This window comes from Mixophyes fleayi, chromosome 6 (assembly GCF_038048845.1).
Source record: "Mixophyes fleayi isolate aMixFle1 chromosome 6, aMixFle1.hap1, whole genome shotgun sequence".
NCBI lineage: Eukaryota > Metazoa > Chordata > Amphibia > Anura > Limnodynastidae > Mixophyes > Mixophyes fleayi.
Window position 1 is genome coordinate 27,500,385 of NC_134407.1, and position 21,272 is coordinate 27,521,656.

Here is a 21,272-nt window from a genome sequence, read left to right on the forward strand (position 1 = left end):
GAGGCACATAAAGCCAAACGCCCTTAAACTTATCCATTGAGGGTTAAGTTGTTGGATATCTCCAGCCAATAGAATCCTGTGGGAGTGTTTAGGTTTGTGTGCCCATATATTCTCACGCAAAGGATGCTGGGTCTCTTCCATCGCAGAAATCCCCTCCCATCCGCCCTGTTATGGTTAGGTTTACAATATTTGTTTAGTCACAGAGTAAGTAAGGTTAGGCGGGAGAGCCCTTGCAGTTGGCAACTAGGGTGTACGCTGCTATCGCTGATTGGCTAATGCCACCACATACTTCGAAGCACCCTGGTTCGTGGTTACCCAGTATGGGGACTCGGTGTTCTGCATTGTATGGCAATTCATTTGTGAGTCCTGAAGTTATGTGGTCACTATTACGCCAGATTTAGCACCGGCCAATCTTAAGGGACTAGGTCCCGGTACCAGTGGTAGGCCGGATGGTCGTACACTGTTTGGTTTCGCTTTTATTGGTTAGCTGAAGGTAAGTGCTCTCGCCCCCACCAGGTTTATACATATTAATAAACTGTGACCTATTTAGCCAAAGCTGAAGTTGTCGGTGTCTTTATTTATTAGTTGGTAAGAGATATGGTTATACCTGAGGAGAGGTTTGTGCGTGGAATAATTATTCTGTGGTATGAAGTTTATAATTTTCAGTTATGTTAAAATGTAAAAATGTGATGAAATATGTTTCCTCTTGGTTTTATATACATAAAAAAATCACATTCCAAATCATGCTGAAACTTGTAGACAGTTGCAGCACTATGCAAATTTTGATGTTTCTTAATTATAATTTTCAATATACTGGCAGTGTTTTAATACTGGTAAGAGAATCTAAGGGGACATGCAATATGAATAATAATTTACAGAAGCAGGGTGAGTTATTTCAAAACATTATCTAAAAACACTGAAGTGATGAGTAAACTTACTGTTCATGTACAACTTAGTTTTAGTTTACATTGTAACATACACAGTAACCATAACGTGGATATATTATGTAACAAATGCACATAATATACAATGCAAATATTTAGCAATACAAGTGTCTATGCACTTGTGAGTGCTCTGAGTGAATACAAAATAAGTGGAGCAAGCTTGCTCTGTAATTCAATCTCAGAACCCTTTCACACATGCATCTTTTAAATATTTACATTCTATACCATGCACATTTGTTACAATGTGTAAACATTCCAATGTTATGGTTAATATGCCTCTGACAATGTAATCTAGAATACAGTTTTTTTTAACCCACATCCCTGTAAATTTACGATCTGGGCACTTACTATACTGGATTTAAAAATTTGCATACAGCTTTAAATACACACGTTAATTTGTTCGTACTTAATTCATGGTATTTATAAAAGCCAAATTTGGTCTAAATACATGCTTTTGATCCACAAGAAAATGATCAGTTCTTGGCTGTGTTACATTGTTCCCTTCCTGGGCTTTTCTGCTATCTCAATTTTGCTTGCGTTTATCAGTATCCCACTTTCACGAACTGTAATATAGACAAACAAGTATCTTTCTTCAGGTATGTCATTTAAGGCAGTTACTCACTTGTTTTGTTATTTATTAATGCAAATTGCTGGTTTCTCTATACGACTGTACTGTAAAATCCCTTATTTCATAATAAGCATCGCCTGAGCATGTGTGTCATGTGGGTGAGAAAAAGGTAATAAAAATATAACCACCTGGTCTGTCTAAAATTGTTAAATTCCCTCCCAAGTTAAATCTCACATACAATCACTAGTTGCTCCAGCTCTAAGATTTAGTCTGAATACTAACAATGTTTAGGAAGTCTTCAGATAACCCCTGACATATCTTACTGCAATCATAACCTAATTTATTGTAACCTAAACAATTGTGTGCCTTAAATGTAAAGTTAGAGCAATTTAACCTATCTGAAATGGTAATATTATGAACACAAAGACAGAACATTATTAAATGGAATTTAATATGAGTAAGAAAACCATAATGCTTATTGTATAAGTAGGGTAACAAATTGAGATAAAGAAATATAAATGCTAATCAGTATTAAAATAAACTGGGGAAAAAAACGAAAACTCATGTTTTTATTCATGTAATCTGTAGCTTGGGTAAAGGGTAGAATGTGGATAGCTTTCAAGAGCAGACTAACACCCCAAAACTGACCATTTCTCACAATTTTCACTACCTTTTATAAACAGTCTCTCTGGCTCACCCCTCTAACTTTCCTCTCCCCTCACTGAAAGAAGGATGTATGTATGCTTATTTGTATTTTATGACTATGGTTTTATTGCCTTGGTGTTTCAACACACTTTTATTCAGGGATTCTATAATCGAGATATCTCTATTCTGGGACATAATAGAGCTATAATATTATTAAACTGAATATGATTCTCCTCACATATGCATAGGAAGCATCATTATGCAATAGGGTTTTCTTAGCAAGATATGATATTTCCATGCTTCCTGATGTGGTTAGTATATATTGATGCATTTCATGTGACTAGTTCCACTGTTTACAAACATGTTCAGAGGCCTTCCAAAACACGGGTTATAAACATTAGTGCTTTGATGTATTATATTCCCTATATGAATAGATAATGCCCCTGAAATGACCTTAACGGTCCTTTCAGGTACAAGGAATAGTCTGTGACATTTAGACATCTCTGCAAAAACATTTTTTTCTGAGTTATACAATACAAAGCTCTGAAGTAACACACTATTAGCCTCTGTTTCTTAGGAAAGCATGTCTAGAACTTTTCTCTTTCCTGACCATATTTGTCCTTTATGGTCTATGTTCTGTGTTTAGGAAAGCATTGTGGAGAATGCCTTGAACTATTTGAGGAAAACAGCAGACAAAGTTACATCTGTCTACACCCTAGCACTTCTGGCCTATGCCTTCACTTTGTCAGGAGACAGTGAACGAAGACAAGAGACACTGAAGCGTTTGGATAAGATTGCTGTAAAGAAAGGTGAGGAGTAACAGAGTATTTAAGATGCATACTTTTTCTTAGGTGAATAAATAACTTGTAATTGATTGTGGCTCATGTTGAATGAGGAAGTGGAGGTGAGGAGCGTTAGAGAGGAGTTAGAGAACCATTAATGCTTTATATTAGAGAATTCTTTGTATGTGTGTTGGGGTAAGTGTGATGAATGAGGAGGTAGTAAAGAGACAGAGAGATTGGAAGTTTTGGAAATGATGGTCAGGAAGTGGCTTGATATTGGTGGCAAAATTACAATGCGTGTGGCCAGCTTCAGGACAAATATTATATGGGTACAACTTGTAACTGAAGAGAAAGGGTAAAAACAAATTTAAAAAAAACAACACATTTTTAAAATTGATATTGGAAAAAATAATATAAAACTTTTATTTCTAATAAAGCTAAACATACTATACAATCAATTGAATATCTTAAAGAAGAATGTATTTCTTGGAGCACAGAGTAATCCAGGCACACATAGGCTTATTTATGTAGATCACAAGTGCTTCTATTACCTTTATGTTTCCTGAGAACATCTTTGAAACCAATGCTGCTAGAAATTAACAGTCTAAATTACATAGACAGATTTTCCATTATTATCTATCCATTGTTGTTAATTATGATGAGAATTAATTTCTCCCATTATTCTTATTTTCATTGTGAATCTCTATATAGATGGATCTAAGTATTGGGAACGAAACAATTACAAACGAGGAGATATTGAGACAACTTCATATGTTCTTCTGGCTTTGCTTTCTGATAAGTCAACAATCCAGAGTATTCTTGAAGAGAGCGCAGATATCGTCCGTTGGACTATGACACAACAAAACCCACAGGGAGGCTTCCACTCCTCTCAGGTTACACTTCTAATTTAATAATAATAAATGTCAAATTCTGTCTGCAGATTTACACTAGTAATGGCAAAAAAATCAGTCTTCATATTTCAAATTGAATTCTGTGGTGTTTTCAGAATTTATAGGTTTTCCAAACCCTATTTGGTTAAATCGTAAAAAACTATAGACGCAACTCAATGGAAGGATGTATGTTAGTCTAAACTTAAATTTACAGGCCTCCTGTAGAGTTGGACGTAAGTCCAAATTGTAAGTGCAAAATGCTCTTTTCAGATCTGCACATGAATGGTAAAACAGGGTATGTCTAAGTCTGTAGAGTCTGTGTAGATCAAAAGGATAGAATATCAGCGCACCAGAGAATCAAATATCCAGTCTTATTTCACTTATGTAATATAATTATCGAATAACTGGAATGGTGCACCCTACACATGTACAATAATTAATACGAAACACAGAAGAGGTATAGAGGAAACACATGTATAGTAGGGGCACTCACTGATTATAGAGATATAAAACTTAAATTTTATTAGTTCATTTTAAAATAATCTGATTAATCCCTAGAGAATACCTGAATCACGCTAGTAGCGAAATAAAAACAAAAATTATACAAAATTGTGTAGAGTGTGAAAAAATGAAATTAATATTAAAATGGCAGAGAAAACTGCCAGTCCTCGCTGAGCTAATGAAAAGTATCCTTCTAATTATCTTATTGTAAATATTGTAAAGGAATGTATATTCCTCACACTGCTGAAATACCTGTTATTGAATACAGGTTATAAAGGATCATGTGAATAAACAAATTGGATTAATACTAGGAGGAAAGGGAATTAATCCTTAGGGAGAGGCATCTTTATAATAACCAGATTTATTAAGATCTTTAAATGATTAAATGTAAATAAATAGATATCATGCCTCCCTTAAGTGTGACCCATTAGGTTTAGGTATCATGACATAATATAAGTCCTCCTAGTGTATTCAATTACTGTTGACTGATTGGGTATTCAAGCAAGATATACACCAAACTCACTGTTGACCTCAACAGTAATGATGGATTTACTTAAACCTTATTGTAGCTAAAAGGATATAAGACAGCAACATATCGCATTATTGTTGCTACAGGGATAATAACTCCTTAAATTCCCGGAGTCATTAGACAAAGTTTACATGAAACGTGAGAATGCTGTGAGGCATTTATAGATGATCAACCCCCCATCCTAGATATATCGCAGCCTCACGTATGTCCTAATTGATGTTTAATAACATAATCTCTCTTGAGCTATTATAGGCTCGCGCTATGAGATTTAGGATCAGCGTATCATGTTCAAAACTGACTGTCTGATGTTAAGACATAATAACCTCCCTAATCTTATTCCTATATTTGGAAGCAGTGTGATTAAGAATTATTTCATTGCACTCAGCAAGGCGAACGTCGACGGGCGTTTCGCTGACTCGCCTTTACCAGCCAGCTTTAAATAAATTTATATATATATATATATATATATATATATATATATATATATATATATTTATATCTTACAAGGGTATCTCTCCCAAAAGTTCAACCAGCACTAATGCTAACTGGGTTGGTATCGACAAAATCAGGGGGGTACTCAGAAGGCTGCTGATACCTCCACTTCAATATGCCAGCCAGTGCTGGTGGCTTTATAGCTGGGAAACCGCAAAATGGGGTCCCCCTGAAATAGGACTAACCAACCCTGGGCCAGTCAGCATGGGGCTGAAATACCTAGAGGGAATTGAGTCTACAAATAAATGCAGCTCCCCTTAGGAAAATTGAGCTGTGCTGAGAGCACTATGGCTATTCTCACACCCCTGTTGCTGTGGATTATTTTTTTTTAAATTAGATTGATATTGTACCATTTTTACATGGTTCACTACTGATCTCAGCATGCCCTGGATGCCTTAAAGCTTATGGTTATGCTGGAGCTTGTAGTGCTACAAGTGCAAGCATACACATAGCTGCTAGGGCATTCTGGCACTTGTAGAACTACAAATCCCATCACGCCCTGGCATCCAGGGCAGCTGGCACCTGTAGTGCACCCAGGGCTGGAATAAAGGAATGGAGGACCCTGGGCTAATGGGGCCTCCATTCCTCCGTGAGCCCCACCTGCGAGCCGCCCCACCCTCCTTTGATCCGGCCCACCTGTGAGCCCCACCCCCAGTGAGCCGCCTGTCGCCCCCCACCCCAGGCACTTACCTCTTTCTGTCTCCTGTCACTGTAGTCCTTCCGCGGCACACTGTAAGCTCCTTACTAAGGATATCTCATGAGAGTGAGACTCACGAGATCTCCTCAGTAAGGAGATTACTGAGATCCACGGAAGGACTACAGTGACAGTGGCCAGCAGCACCAGTTACAAATAAACACAATCCCTCAACTCTCTTCAACTATTTTATTGCTCACCTAATTTCTCGGGTGGTGCTCATTCTCATTTTTTGGTCCACCGGGCATTCCAGGTTTAATAAATTAAAAAGCAGAAATAGAAGATTGTAGGTGAAGGTGCAAAAATTGAATCTCGCACCTGTATAATTAACATATACCCTGTCTTTTACATTTGTAATTTGTATTTTATCATACATATCACATGATTGCATATAAATTTCCTGTATAATTTCTGACTATATGTTGAAAATGTAAAGTAAGGTCAGAGCCCAAAAACCACCACCTCAGAGAATGCATAGAAATCTTGTCTTTTAAAGGGCTAAAATAAATCTACTAACACCCACTAAATGGTATGAATGTCTCCTGAAATGCACAGTGCCCACCCCCACATGTATATCATCCCACAAAATAAAATGAAATTATTATATCAAGGGGCCGAGTGAGGTGGTTTTACTGTGGTTAGTCTGCATTCAGCATGGAACACCCTAATATTGTCATATCTGCTTAGCTCAGCCACTTAAAAAGCTAATTTAGCTTCCTGTGAAAAAATGTCATCATCATTCTCTAACATATGTGTGTTCCTGTAAAATATCAACATAGGTGAATGATGTCTCAAACAAAGAAAAAAAGACTTTTCTACTCAGCATCTGAAATTTTCCTTATTGGTATTTTATACACAAAAGCAATTCAGTAAGAGTAACTTACAAAACAAGCTGTAAGACTATACTCCTGTGACGCAAACTCAAAAGATTTTTGCTTTTTATTCTGTGCCATTGGAAATGTTGGCTGTTCCATGATTCACTTCCCTTTCTCCTTAGTCTTTTCTGTCTTTTATGCTTGTGTGTAACTCATGGCTAGTAATGAGTCCCAGCTGTAACTAGATACAAGTTTTATCTCAGCAATCCGCTAAGGCCCTGAAAATATACAACCATTTCTGGTTCACTTTGCCTTTACAGCTTCCAGTGCCCAGTATTGTATTGGTTCTTTGTCATTCTGCAAGGAACCTGTCCCTTGTTTTGCATGTGCCTATGCCTTTCTCGAAGACCCCGTCTTCAATGGATTTGGCTGTCATACGATACCATGTTGGTCTTCTGTGTATTTTTGCCAAGTTACTTTTCCTGCATCTCTACTGTCATGGTTGTAGAAAAGACCTGGCAGCTACAGAGAATTGGAGTGTTTATCACAAAGGGAAAAATAAATTGACGTACTGTAGACAGGCAAATCCAGAGGTATATGCTGGTTTCCCAATCCAAACAGTGGAGTGTCTGATTACCATGTGTAGAATTCTACCGATACTTTATCTGTTTTACACTTCTGCGCAGGTACATCTACTAGCTGGTTCTAGTTTAGTCTTGCTTACCTTGTTCCCTGTTTTGTCTGAATAAATGCTCTGCCTCTGAAGAGAGGCAGAACTACCTTCACTGCAGGGAGTGGAGCCACTAATGGGCTTAGAAGGATGGGGGTCCAGCCAAACCCCAGTTGGGGCTTCTCTGTTCATGTGCTGAACCAACACATGTTCAGAAGAGGCCCCAGCTCTGCTCTTCTAAGAGGAGAGTGGGTTCAAGAGCTGGAATGGAATCTCCATGCCCTCCCTTAAATTTTGTTATGAGGCCCAGCATTGCCATGTTCCACCAATGCTTCGGACCCTTATCTCTTTTCCAACAACCTGTCCTGATTGTCTGAAAGTCATTCACTCTCTCAGTTATCTTCTCTCCCTCATGCCTTTCCTATTCTATTGAGATCGGGATCAGTGGCATATGTTTGGTTAGGCTACAACAAACCTACATTAAGAACTCTTAAGGAATACATCAAAATTATTCCCAATACAAATGGGGTAAAATAAGTTATTTCAAGATAATTTTTTGACAGCATTCTTATGAACACTGAATCAGCCAACATAATGTGTATATTAGGTGTGATTATGTTCTGTTCACTGCATTTTCAGGTATGGTCATATTAGTTAGTCACATGTCTTTTCAGCTTTGTTTCATTTTTGAAAATGTGATCTGTTTTTTATAGGACACTACAGTGGCTCTTCAAGCTCTGTCACTATATGCCAATGCCACATACCACAAGAAGGGAGATGCAACGGTGACAGTTGAGTCAAAGTCAGGGTTTCACAAAGAGATTCATGTGGATAAAAGGAACAGCCTCCTTGTACAAACAGTAGACCTGCCAGAAATCCCTGGGGAATATACAGTAACTGCCACAGGACAAGGCTGTGTCTATGTACAAGTAAGTAGAATGTCGTCTCTTCAGAACATTCAAAACTGTATTTATCATATTATCTATAGATGTGCACACCTATGGCTGATCAGGGTGCTACACAGAAGAGGTTTCATAATCATTTCATCAATCATTTTTCTTATTATAGTGCCTTTTAAAAAAAAAATAAAAATCCTTGGTTTGCATCAAGTTTGTATTGGTTCAGTAAAAATGAGTGGCGCACTGGTGTTTTCTGTGTTCGGTGTATATCTCCCAGAGGGACCATTGTAGACAGCGTTTATAGTTACACCTCCTACAATGTGCAAGTATAAGGTAAAAATAAGAATTGGGTTCCTGTGGAAGATATATGTTGAGCACAGGAAATGTTAGTGTGCCACTTCCCTTAAGATGACGTCGTTCACAGTATTCTAGGCAGAGCCGTAACTTAGAATTCTAGTGCCTGGGGCGAGAAAGACAAATGCCGCCCCCCTAGCCTTCAATTTTAACCAAATGTACCTAAAATATTCCTAAATTGCACCCCCTTCAGCGTTGCGCCCTGGGCGGTCGCCCCTATCGCACAGCCCTATTTACGGCCCTGATTCTAGGTCATCACAAACTCAAAATAAATCCCTGTATTCCTAAACATAGTTTCTGTCATTATAATAGCGCAGAATTTTAAAGAATTTATAGTTGTTATAAAATAAACGTGAAGAATTGTGGCAAGCATGAATAAGTTTATGAGATTTTTTAATGTTAGCGTGCCTCTAACATTAGATATACAATAATATAAAGATTATTTATATTATATATGCATGAGATTGGACATTACATTATTGGAAGTCTAAATTACCTGGATCTTATTTGCATTTTTTTAAATAAAGAAAACTATTAAGGATGTTTGTTTTTATCATTTCAAAATTAAAAAAAAAATAGTAGAAAACAAGAAAACAGTGCAAAACATTAACATATTTAAATATTTCCAGTAATTAGAAAGTTGTAGATGGCGGCATTTTAAGAGCATTATGTGGAATACATTTCACAAATTTCCCATATAACTTCCATTTTTTGCTTAAGTTTTATTCACATTTATTAAACACTGTTTCCCTACAATATTTTAATATTTTGACGTAGATTTGGGTGAAGGGTTAGGAAAACATCATATATCAACTGTCCTGTGCTGTTATTATTTTACAAGTTGAACTATTTTATAATTTGAAGATTTCTACTTATCTTTGAGCCAGATACAGATGGAGCAGATTTTATTCTGGATGAATGGTGCACTATGGCTAAGGACTAAGGGGTCTATTTATTTAGAGGCGAAACGCTGTAGATTCCTTGAACATGGGATTTATTTCTGAATTTACCAAAGCCCTGACTGGTAAAGTCTAGCGCTGGCGGTAGTCTTTGCCGGAGGCCTTTGGTGAAGCCTCCCCATGCAAGACATGTAAAGAGGCCCCCAAAGAATAACAGCTCTATTATTTAAACAAATATTTTTTTCCTGCTCTTTCAATAAAATTTATTTTTTTTACAATTTTTTGAAATTATTTTATTAAATTTTTTTATTGAATCTGGAACTGACAGCCTGCAGCCGGCTCAAGCATGTACAGATTCACCCCAGACTGCCCTGGTGAGCTGTAAGACTCCGTTTATGCTGCCAGAAGTAACGGCAGGGAGCTGGTTATTGCTCAGCAGCACCTGTGACGTTTTCTAGTTCAATTGAGTGGTTTTGGATTTTTCTATAGCTGAGATAAGCAGTAATAGAAATCCTTCCATATTGCAAAATATTAATTAATTAAGTAGGTAATCTGTGCTATATTTGACATATCTTTAGCTACTTTAGCTGTGAATAGCTTGGAATATGTGAGTTCACTGCAAATAAAACATCATATGCCATGATGCACCATGCACTCTGTTGCATTTGTGCTTTTATAAAGCGACCAAAGAACCCATATATCTGGCTGAAGTTTTCTGATTGACCTCGCCTAAAAGCAACCACAATGCCTGTCATATATGATTAAATACTAGTTACTCCGGAACATTTCTTCTTGTCTTAATAAATTTTATTCTGTTCCATAAACAGGAACATATTTAGCAAAAAATTCCAGAATTATTTTTACATATTTTGGGTTACGTTAAGCTCTGTATCTTGGCTATAGAATTCTTCCTCCGAGTCAACATTTGTAGCATGTAAATGCAATATGTAGGCAAGTCACCTCAAAATAAAGCTCAATTAGGGAATTACTCTCTCACCCCATACAGTATGCCAGGACACCCAAAAGAGAGTGTAAAGGGATGTTGCCTGAATTATTATTTCACAAAGTAGTTGCCCATAATTACCTCACTTTCAGTCAACTCCACCAAAAATGCATTGTTCCCTAATTCTGAAATTACAAACAAAATGCTACTTCAAACCAAATATTTCCAGCTAGAGACTTTTTTTTTTTTGCAGTGACAGTCATGTACATATGTATCAGAGATCAATTTTGTAAAGGGAACACAGAGTAAGTAATATCGCATGTTGACATGAGCAATAGTTTCATGTGAAAAAGGTACAAAGCTCACAATTATAAAAAAGAAATTGAAAAAAAGTCTGATGCTAAACTCATTTATGAAAATTTAGTGAGACGAGGTGACTGAATACTACACATTCTATGGGTGTATTTTTCCATTATATAAAAATTCATTAAACAGTGATGATTTGTTTACTCTTTGTGAAATGCTTTAATAGTCAGATTGTTCTTGATACCATATTCATTTGTCCGCAGTCACATCTGCATTACAACAGTCTTCCTGTCAAATGTGAAGACCACTTTTCCCTCAATGTAAGCACCAATCCAGCCATCTGCACCCAAGAGGGAAAGAAAAAGTTTGAGGTTCATGTGGATGTCAGGTGAGAATAAAGTTGTAAAAGCCTAATATAATCTACCCCCTTCAACTGCTCCCTCAAGGTGTTGAACCACTCAAAAAAAATCAGAAAATTTGATAGATGTTTTTTACACGATCAGTGATTGCAATGACAAGGCATTATAAGTAAAAGAAGACACTACATGATAGGATGTGTGCAAGAGAAATGCATTGCAGTAATTCTTTGAAGAGTATCCCAACGTAATCATGCAAAAAGCAGTAATTATCATTGCATTGCAGCAATAGTACCCTTCCACATTTCAGAAACCCCTGCACCAAACTACACTACAGCAACCGCTCCACAACTCTACATCAACCCATCCAGCACAATACAGCAATTCTCCACCCTGCATTGCAGCAATGACTTATTACATTACATATACATATGCCCAGCTCTCCACATTACAGAAATCTGCTATACTGACACCAACTTACAGCAATACCCCCCCCACCACTCAAATTATAGCAGTACCACCCAACTACTCTACATTACTCCAATACCACTCAGAACCTTCAAATTATAGCAATACAACCACCCTATCCACCACACATACACTTACCTCACCGCTTGGCCGTTTTTCTCCTTCTGTGACCTGCAGGTTACTCTGCACTTCCTCAGAGAGGAAGATTGCAAAGATTCTTTCCAATCTGATGCAGTGTCAGTGCTCAAACAGCAGTGAGCAAAAGCTGCTGCTAATAACCATTGACATTGTGGGGTACTCTCATCTCCAGGGCCAGGGGTAATGGGGAAGGAAAGGGAGGGCAGAATCAGCCCTTGCATGGCATAGGTAAAAATGAATGCTGGTCCCTGAAGAGATGCCAGCCACCAAAAAGCAGACCAATGTTGCGGCTGGCCACTAATAGGCCAGGGTCGACCCTGATGAGCCTAGTCCAGTGTGCTGAGTCCTTTCTACCCTTCTGGAATTGAAAAACAAAATACATAAATGAAAAAGGAAAAAAGTTATCAAAATGCCTTTAGGGATCCCTTGACATCATAGGGACCACCAACTTATAGGGAAGACTCTCAGTGAGGCCTATGGGCAATCTGCCCATTGTCCCTAATGATTTTATGTTTTATACTATTGTAACACTTTTCACAACCAGTTATTCTATGTTTGTTTCAAATCTTAGTGTGAAAGGTGAGAGAGCTCTACGAGCATATTAGCCTAGGACAGCCTGAACCCTTATTCAGGCCCTGCCACACCTGTATTGTATCTTAATATCCACTGTTGGGGATTGCCCATGATTGGTAACTTACCTCATAAATCTAGACTTCACTAATTTTAATCTTTCATTCTATTGTAGTTACTCAGGAAAGCGGAAAGATACCAACATGGCAGTGATTAGAGCAGAGTTGCTCTCCGGACATTTTGCTACTAGCGTTAATATTAAACAGGTAGGAAATAAAATTAAATCTATTATTTGTGTAACTCCCTAAATTGTTTGTGTATATTCAGATTGCAAAGTCTGTTGCATGTTTTGCTGACCCTGGCAGTCTGACAGTATTAAGTGCAAAGCAATAAGGCAGAACATTCTTTAGGAAGATTGCTACCACTCTTGGTTAGTATAAAATACCAATCATTGTAAGCTCTGTCTTATGGTTCTCTCTGTAGAAGACTGGTGGGAATAAATCCTCTATAGCATAAAACTGAAAAAGAGGGTTCGCTCCAGTCGTGTTCTCTTTTAAACATTAACTTGAGAGGAAAAGTTTTAGACAATTTGATTGAACGAGTTTTGTTTCATTTAGAGGTGCATTTAAACGAACCATGACAAACAAATAATTCCTTATTAAAATAAATGAAATAAAGAGTGTTTTGATCAGTGGTATAAATATTTGTATTGATAAACTAAGAAAAAAGGTTTCACTTTACAGTTTCTTTATTTAGTCCCTAAACTAGTCATCCTGTTCAAAAGTGGGTGCACATGAACTTTAGGACCTGAACAATTATTACAATGGGTGCTGTACCTGTTAATAACTAAACCACTGTATATTAAGGAGCAGGAATTTGATGTGGGGGCAGGGATGGTATTGGACAAAATGTGGTCCAGAAAGAGTTTAAGGATGAGACCCTCCTATTGCAGAGATGTCTACCTTCATGTAGTAAATGAGGTCACTGCCTACTTTTCCCTAATGATTTGCAGCAGGTTCAATGAATACTAGCAGCTTTCATGCATTGATCAAAAGCAGACAGTTCTGTTATTGGCTGGGCTGCCTTAAATGAATGAAAATCTTACAGTATATGTCAAATAACTGCCTCTATATACAACCTGCATCACATTACCTGAATCATTGCTGAGCTTGGACAAAATCGTATGACCAATTTTAATGTAGAGTTTGATATAAATTCATTTCACGTTTTGATTTTAATTTCTAATTAAATTTATCTCAAGTAAAAATCAGCTGCATTAGTACAGGCATATAAGGGTGCTTGAAAACATGCAAAGATATAAGGAAACATTGATATTGTGATGAACAAATGTTTTCTATTTATTTGGCTGCATTTTAAAAAATATGTGAAGTACTATAAAGTGGGTATTTGCCATGATGATCTTTTGAAGAAACCTAGTGCTATCATTAGAATGGTTATAAATATAGACAGTGCCTTAAAAAGTACCCAGTCTATATCTTATTTTATAATTATCTTGTAATTGTATTGCTAACATGTAGACCTTTTATTTGAATTAACCTCACTTATTTCCAAACTATAAGAATCTCTAGGAGAAATATGCATCAATTTTTGATTGAACAATATGTTTTTACTGAGCAACAGACATAGTAATTGTTGCTTATTCAAATTGCAATGTGTGTGTGTGTGGTCGGATTAAGTTATTACACAGCTCTGGGTACGTTTGTATACCACCATTGCTGTCCTACTTCTATCAGAAGGAATTCATAGCTATATTACTATTATTTTCTGTAGTTGAATAAGCATCCTACAGTGAAAAGAACAGAGGTCTCAGACGATAAGATCACCGTTTACTTGGAAAAGGTAAGATATTGATCAATCTATTTAAGAATATGGCTGTATTTACCATTTATCGAACATCAGATAAAACGATCTGTATCCATGGAAACAAACCAAACTACCAATCTTTGAAATTTAAACTTAATAGAATATAAGCATTCCCTACAGCCTCTTAAACATTTTCTGGTCAGATCCCTTTCGTGAGAATGTAGCATATTGTATCCAGTTGAGACAAAAAATGTGTCCATTTGTCGCAAAAATGTTATCACGCCTGACTTTATCAAGTAATAATGTTTGGATGCATCTAAAACTGGAATGAGTCAACTAGACCACCTACACATGGCTTAACATACAGCAGTCTCATTTCCCATGGAGTGGTATGCCCACCAGTACTCAGTTTCCCCCAGGACTTAACATCTGATAGTAGGGGCTCATACTAACTCTGTCGTTGATGCAAGATGCTTATATTGGAGAAAGCTGGAGACACTATAGCAAACAGGTAAATAAATCAGGACTTGCCCACCTATTCAGTATAACAAATGTAGTACTAGGCGTTCAGCTCCTCCAGGTGTGGATAAGATCCAGGTGACATAGACCATCTAGGAGATAATATACAGCCAGGGTTCAAGTTCAGGCAATGGTCAGTAAAGCGGTGGTCAGCATCCAGGCAGAGTTTAATAACCAGGCAACAGTCAGTATAAACAGTGTTCAGAATCCAAGCAGAAATCAATATCTAGGAGGCAAACAGACAAGAATCAGGTTCAGTAACAGACAGCATGGCTACAGCTACACCTGAGAGGAATGACAGGACTGTCCGCCTTATAAAGACCAAGAACCCAATCGGCAGACTCCTGCTGAGCCAAGCCCCCTCTGTGCTGATTGGCTGCAGTGCAGCAATGATGTCACACTGCCTAATTATGTGGTAGCTTGAGCGTGGCCCAGTAAAAATATCCCATCAAAGTCCCACTTACTACCACTGCAGAAGTGCAACTGGACAATGCAAAGTGCTTTCTATTATAATTATTGACGTGAACAGTAGTGGAATTTCCACCATTGCAAAGGGTTAAATCATTACAGGATCTGTATAGGAGGGGGCCCAGAAATTCCAGTTCTACCTCCAGAGCCCCCTGCTCTACTGTCCTTTGAAAACTAGTCACACTTGTGTGAGCATTTTTATTTCCCTTTGTGGCTTATAGATTACCTTTATTGATCTGCTCTCTTCTTCCACAGCTCACTCACAAAAAGGAAAGTTTTAGTTTTGAGCTAGAAGAAGAAACACATGTGACAAATCTGCAGCCTGCAAATGTCCTAGTTTATGATTATTATGATCCAGGTAAGTGGAAATATGCACAACATTATTATACCTGTATTTATTGTTGAAGAAAATAGATAAAGCATCGACTCAGAAGACTTCCATGGAATTTCATTTCTCATCAGTATGTGCTCTAGACATCGCATGGCTTATACCACTTTCATACTGCTGCCCCGGCAATATCCCGGGTTTTTCAAGCCGGGTTTTTGCCAGGGCTCGGAGCTTCCCAGCTCAGAACCACCAATTATACCGCACCTCGGACCCGGGAATTTCCCGGGTTGACCCCATTCATACTGCACCAGTCTGTGCCCTGGCAATTTGTGGGAGTCATCACCAGAGCAGTTTTCATTGGCTGAAAAATGAAGACTGGATGCTGCTCCAGTGTTTAAATCCTGGCAGAAAAACCTGAACTTTGCTTCCTTTCACACAACTAGTATTTCCCAGACTTTGTACCTCTGTAATGTGGGATATCAGCTACATCAGACACCCAAATAAATACACAGCACTGCACTTTAATCAGGACAAGTAACCTTTAAAGGCAAATATACTCTATCTATTAGCATGATTTATATATATAAAAAAGTACAATAGTGATGGTATGCCTTCTCTATATATCTCCAATCATGTATACCCAATGGTATATTTATGTATGTAATAGCCATTAATAAAATTTCTGTAAACTGCCCTTCTTTTCATATACATTCTTTGTATTCTCCTGCTTTAAATCCTCCAGAGACAGGCAAACAGCCAATCATCTTTTTTTCTGTGCAACCCGGGTTGAAAAACCCTGGTTGCACCATTCATAGTGCAGGCAACCCGGGTCCGACCCGGGAATTACCCCTCGATAAATCCCGGGTTGAAGACCCGGGTTTTTAGACCCGGGATTTTTGACTTGTACCATTCATACTGCACCAAGACCCGCGTCGTTTGAGCTCGCCCCGGAAAAAAAACCGGGATTTTGGTGCAGTATGAATGGGGTATTATTTGCATGTTTATCTCTATTATGTTGCTTCTCAATACCTTATTCTTATTTAATTGCTTTGCTTAAACTATCTCTGTAACACTTGACATGCTGAGCAGGAATCTCTGTTATGCACAGATAAATTCTAGCAATAACAATTTACCATGTTTAAAAATAATAATTTCTTATTACTTTCTATTCTAGAGGAACATGCTTTGGCAGAGTACAACTCCCCATGCCATGGAGGTAATGAAAACTCTTTTGAATATTTAAGCTTGGTAACCTTGTTCCTGTAATGAAGAGGCTGTGGCCGAAATTTATCAAAGTGCGGTTTTGTTACATCACCGATTTTTAACTTTTTTTGCTAGTGGTTTGACAGATGAGAAACTGCTTCTGATTGGCTGCCCAGCTATTAAGTAGACGGATTTATGAGACATTGACTCATTTTGGCTATGGAGCTCCTCGAGAGCAGTCCATTCCATTCCTATTGGGCTTTCTTTTTCTCCCGCTGAATTACATATGATACTGAATTATTCCCTGAATTACAGGGGATAATGTTACTTTTATTTATATGTAAGGAGGCACTATTAAGTTTATTTGACTTTTGCATTTTCACTATCCAAACCACTGGATAGTAAATAAGGAGAGCAAAAACACTGACGATGTGTTGCGGTGTGCAAAACAGGCAACAAATTAAATCTTTGATAAATTTCCCCCTTTGGGTCTATTATATAAATAGTATATATTAATTAGTAACTTGTGATTTGTGCCTATGAAGTTGAGCCTTTTATATTAACATATGATGCCTCCATTTATTTCTCCCAGTGAAACTTCACTGCACAGTAGATGTCAGAGAGAGGAGGAATTGTGGGTACTCAGCTATTACCCGGGAGCAGTGTGAGCAAAAAGGCTGCTGTTTTGATTCCAGTGTTTTCGAATCCATATGGTGTTTCTTCCAAGGTTTGTCTATCATTTTTATTATTACTGAGATGGTCCCTTTCCCTTAGATTTTGTCCTCTGCTCTTTCTATTCACTGATGTTTCATCACTTCTATATTCTTTTATTTCATCTTTAGAAGTCTGTTTAGCCAAATATCAGAAGTCCCACCACATTTCACCATTGTTCACTAAAGCTGTCTTCCTGTCTTCTTAATTTGACTCTGAAATGCTTGATATCAGATCATTGACATTACAATCTATGATAGGTTTAGACAACTTGGTGGTCTCCAGCTCTTGTGGAAATAGTCACAGTACGTTTGAACTTGGAAGTTCTGCAGCAGCTGGAGATCCACTGGTTCTCTACCTCTGGTTTTACTTTTCTAAATTTCCACAATGTACTGTGTAGCTTTGTAATCCACTACTCTGATCTACTTCTCTCTAACAGAAGTCGAAAAAGAACAATCCCACTATTGAGGAATCAGCATCTGAAGATATTCCACATTGTGCCTACGTGCCACAGAACATGTAAAGTCTACCTGCAAATAACAGAGAGGAAGAGATTAACACCATCCACACAGGCTTACAGATTCTGTTTCATGTATTTGCAATTGTAACTCAATAAACAGCATACAGTTTATTCTTGTTCGTGACTTTTTGGAAATAAAGGTAAATAAATAAGTGCATATTTTAGATGTTATAAGACCGATTAAGCCACAGTCATATTATTTCCAAATCAACCATAGCTTTTCATTATGTGTTCAGCGTCATCAAAGATTTCTTTAGAATTATTAGGGATAAAGATCAAAATTCAAATTCATCATCACCACTGTCTTGATAGCAAAGAGCTCAAACTGATATTAGTATAGGGTATGATAAACAAAAGTGTAGTGTCATCTCAGTTTACAGTTGCATTTCTGCAGTTCTATTGTGTCAACCATAAATTAGATTAAACATGATAAACCTTCAAAATTACAAATTCTGATGGTAGATCAGAGGTATCCTAATAGCAACTTCTGACCAGTCTAAAGATATCTAGCAACACTCGCTTACCAACCGTGCCAAACTCAAACTTTCTTCTGTGTATAATTCTGCTGCAAATTAGAATTGCATTTAGTTTTTATAAATATTACAGTGAGTATTACCTACTAAGCATGTTAATTACTATCATAACAAAGGAGACAAACGCCAGAAATAGCTGAACTGAAGATATGCTGTTGTTTAGTTTTTCGTTTTTAATCAAATATCTCCTTTTCCATGTTACTTCAGCTTGTCATTATGTCCATTTCCTTATATTAATAATTATTATGTTGTTTTCCTTAAGAAGGCATGACAATAGTCTGTCATTGCAAAATGTCTAGATAACAATGATAGGACACCGTCCAGATAATGGGGAACATGAACACATATCCAACATCTTGTTCAGTTAAAATCTTATGGCAAACTGAAATATAGTGTCCAGTTGGGAAAATTCAACAGGAGCCTTTTCTGGATAAGATCTGAAGTCTTTTTTGTATGGTACATAACCTAGGTGTAAACTATTCAGCACTGTATGCATAGATAGACTCAGAAGCATTTGGTATCGTACTATTTATAGCATTAACATTTCCAGTCATTTTCAGTCTATTTTCTAATAATCCCTTCACTACAGTCTGAATTTTCACCACTTTTGGACAAAGTCTGCAGCGAGCTGTGTTAATGAAGGTTTTTGCTATTTGGCCATCATTGCATTTGCTTTCTCTGATTCAACTAAAAAACTAATGAAATGCAAAGTGTTGATATCATCCTTTCATTGAACCCAAACCTCTTTTGCATGCTCAGACTAACTATTACTGTAATTGAATAAATAAATAACCACACGGACACCAATGTAAATTTGGCAAAAGGTCACATTTTTTATTTAAACAAAAATGGTGGCTGAGAGCAGTGGAAGGTCAGAATGCTATTACACCACTGGTCCCAGGATATAATCCTTCACAATGTTACGGCTTCCTAGTGACTCTCATAAGCTTTTAGAAACAGCAGGAGAGGTCTTCACCTATAGCAGCCCAGCCACCTTTCCCATAGAGTTGGGCGCACACACAGGTACTCAGATGCCCCCAGGACTTAATGCAGTAAAAGCTTATGAGCAGGAACTGGTAAACATAAAGATAGGAGAAATGGGGCCAAGAACACGCCCCCTCACTTATACTCGGGAGACAGCAATAATTTCTTTACAGCCGCGTGACCCTGGTCACTAGCAGGGAAGCAGCGGCAATGTGAGGTATCCCGGTTACCCTGGTGTCAGAATGAGTGCACCCCTTCTTGGGGACTGCCTCTGCTGCAATTCTTGGGCAGTCCACGATACCCCGGGGTGGGACAAAACTTACTCTGGGGCAATGATTTTTCTACCCTCCATCCCACATAAATATTTACGAGTCCCATGATTTGATTCAGAAGGGCAGCATTACGACACAGAATATTTAAGGAAACAAGGTAGAAAATCCCTGCTCTTGGTCACCAGTGAATGCTCTGGCAAAGTATTGTGTGCCTAATCTTTGAATTTTTGTAGTATGGATGCAGGCCACCTTCATCTCTCAGCATCCTAATTTAATTATATAAAACAGCAAATTAGGTAGCTCTTTACATTACGGTATTTACTTGTCTAAATTTCTACTGATGCCTCTGTACATTTAATGATTTTGCAATGTTACTGCCTCTCCATATTGCCTGCTATATAAAGTTTAAAATTAAGTGCATACATAGTGTTTCAACATTTTTATCTCTACATCTTACAATAAATTTTGTTTATTGATTAATTTATTCAAAGGCTTGCATCAGTTGGTGGCATGGCAGATGACATGTTTTTGCAGCAGCTGCAATATTCTACAAGCGATCACTGAATGCCAAAAATACCCAGAAAAAACCCTTGCACACAAACTCTCTTTTTTAAATATAGATTTCACTGAATGACCTTTCCAAAATGGACAAATATTGAAAAATAGAAAAGATTAGAATAGAATAATATGTAGCCTATTTTTGGGGTCTACAACTGCTGTTGAATTTTACACGCAAACACCCACTTTGTTTCAAAATTATTTCCGTTGTCTCTGTCCCACACAAGATTATTTTCACTAGAAAAACTTTCATATTTTAAAAAAAGAAATCTGTCTGTTTTTTGTATTCTGCTGCTGATAATTTGACAGCAAAAGCACACTGTTGTTCTAAAAAAAAAAAAATATACTAGTAAGTTCAGAATGATATCTAACTCCGTCTGCATATACTGACTAGTATTATTATATATATGCAATGCATTAACAATAACCAGTAGCCACTAGTCTGTGTAAAGTCTATTTAAGATTGAAATTAAAAGCAATTGATCAACAAACTCTTGTAGCTGACTATTCTCTACAGAACTGATTTACAATAATAACAGAATGCTACTTATTTCCTATGTCCCTGGTTCACCCTTAGAGCTATTTTAAGAGCAGAGCACTGCAGCTAGACTGGACTCGATTTTGCTTGGATCTTAAGTAACCTATATATATATATACCCAAACTTAGCATATCCGAGCACGTCTTCAGAATTGAAAATGAGGCAAAACATCGTCGAATCTCCGGATTTTTGGAATCTAGAAGTACCGCCCTCCACGGCGATCCAGCGCCATTTCACAGAGAGACACAGAAGGGGTAGCACAGTTCTTGGCAGTCTGTAGAGCAGCTTCATAGGTGGAATAGAAAGTGGAGGGGGTAGCAGTGTTCTTCAAAGTCTACAGTGACATTCAG

The 21,272-nt window shown here is 37.5% G+C and overlaps 1 protein-coding gene across 2 annotated transcripts in view; it reads left to right on the forward strand.

Moving 5' to 3' along the window:
* LOC142160960 (alpha-2-macroglobulin-like protein 1) overlaps positions 1-21,272 on the forward strand; it is a 224,636-nt gene that overhangs the window by 58,366 nt on the left and 144,998 nt on the right. The window contains exons 28-37 of one of the 2 annotated variants that reach the window (XM_075216099.1): positions 2,804-2,966; positions 3,651-3,832; positions 8,244-8,459; positions 11,195-11,319; positions 12,639-12,729; positions 14,255-14,323; positions 15,530-15,632; positions 16,777-16,818; positions 17,398-17,532; positions 17,956-18,147. In XM_075216099.1, coding sequence (XP_075072200.1) covers positions 2,804-2,966; positions 3,651-3,832; positions 8,244-8,459; positions 11,195-11,319; positions 12,639-12,729; positions 14,255-14,323; positions 15,530-15,632; positions 16,777-16,818; positions 17,398-17,532; positions 17,956-17,984 — 1,155 coding nt within the window. In that variant the 3' untranslated portion in view covers positions 17,985-18,147. Of the gene's footprint in view, positions 1-2,803; positions 2,967-3,650; positions 3,833-8,243; positions 8,460-11,194; positions 11,320-12,638; positions 12,730-14,254; positions 14,324-15,529; positions 15,633-16,776; positions 16,819-17,397; positions 17,533-17,955; positions 18,148-21,272 lie in introns of those variants that run through there. The other variant, XM_075216100.1, reaches the window with a different exon arrangement.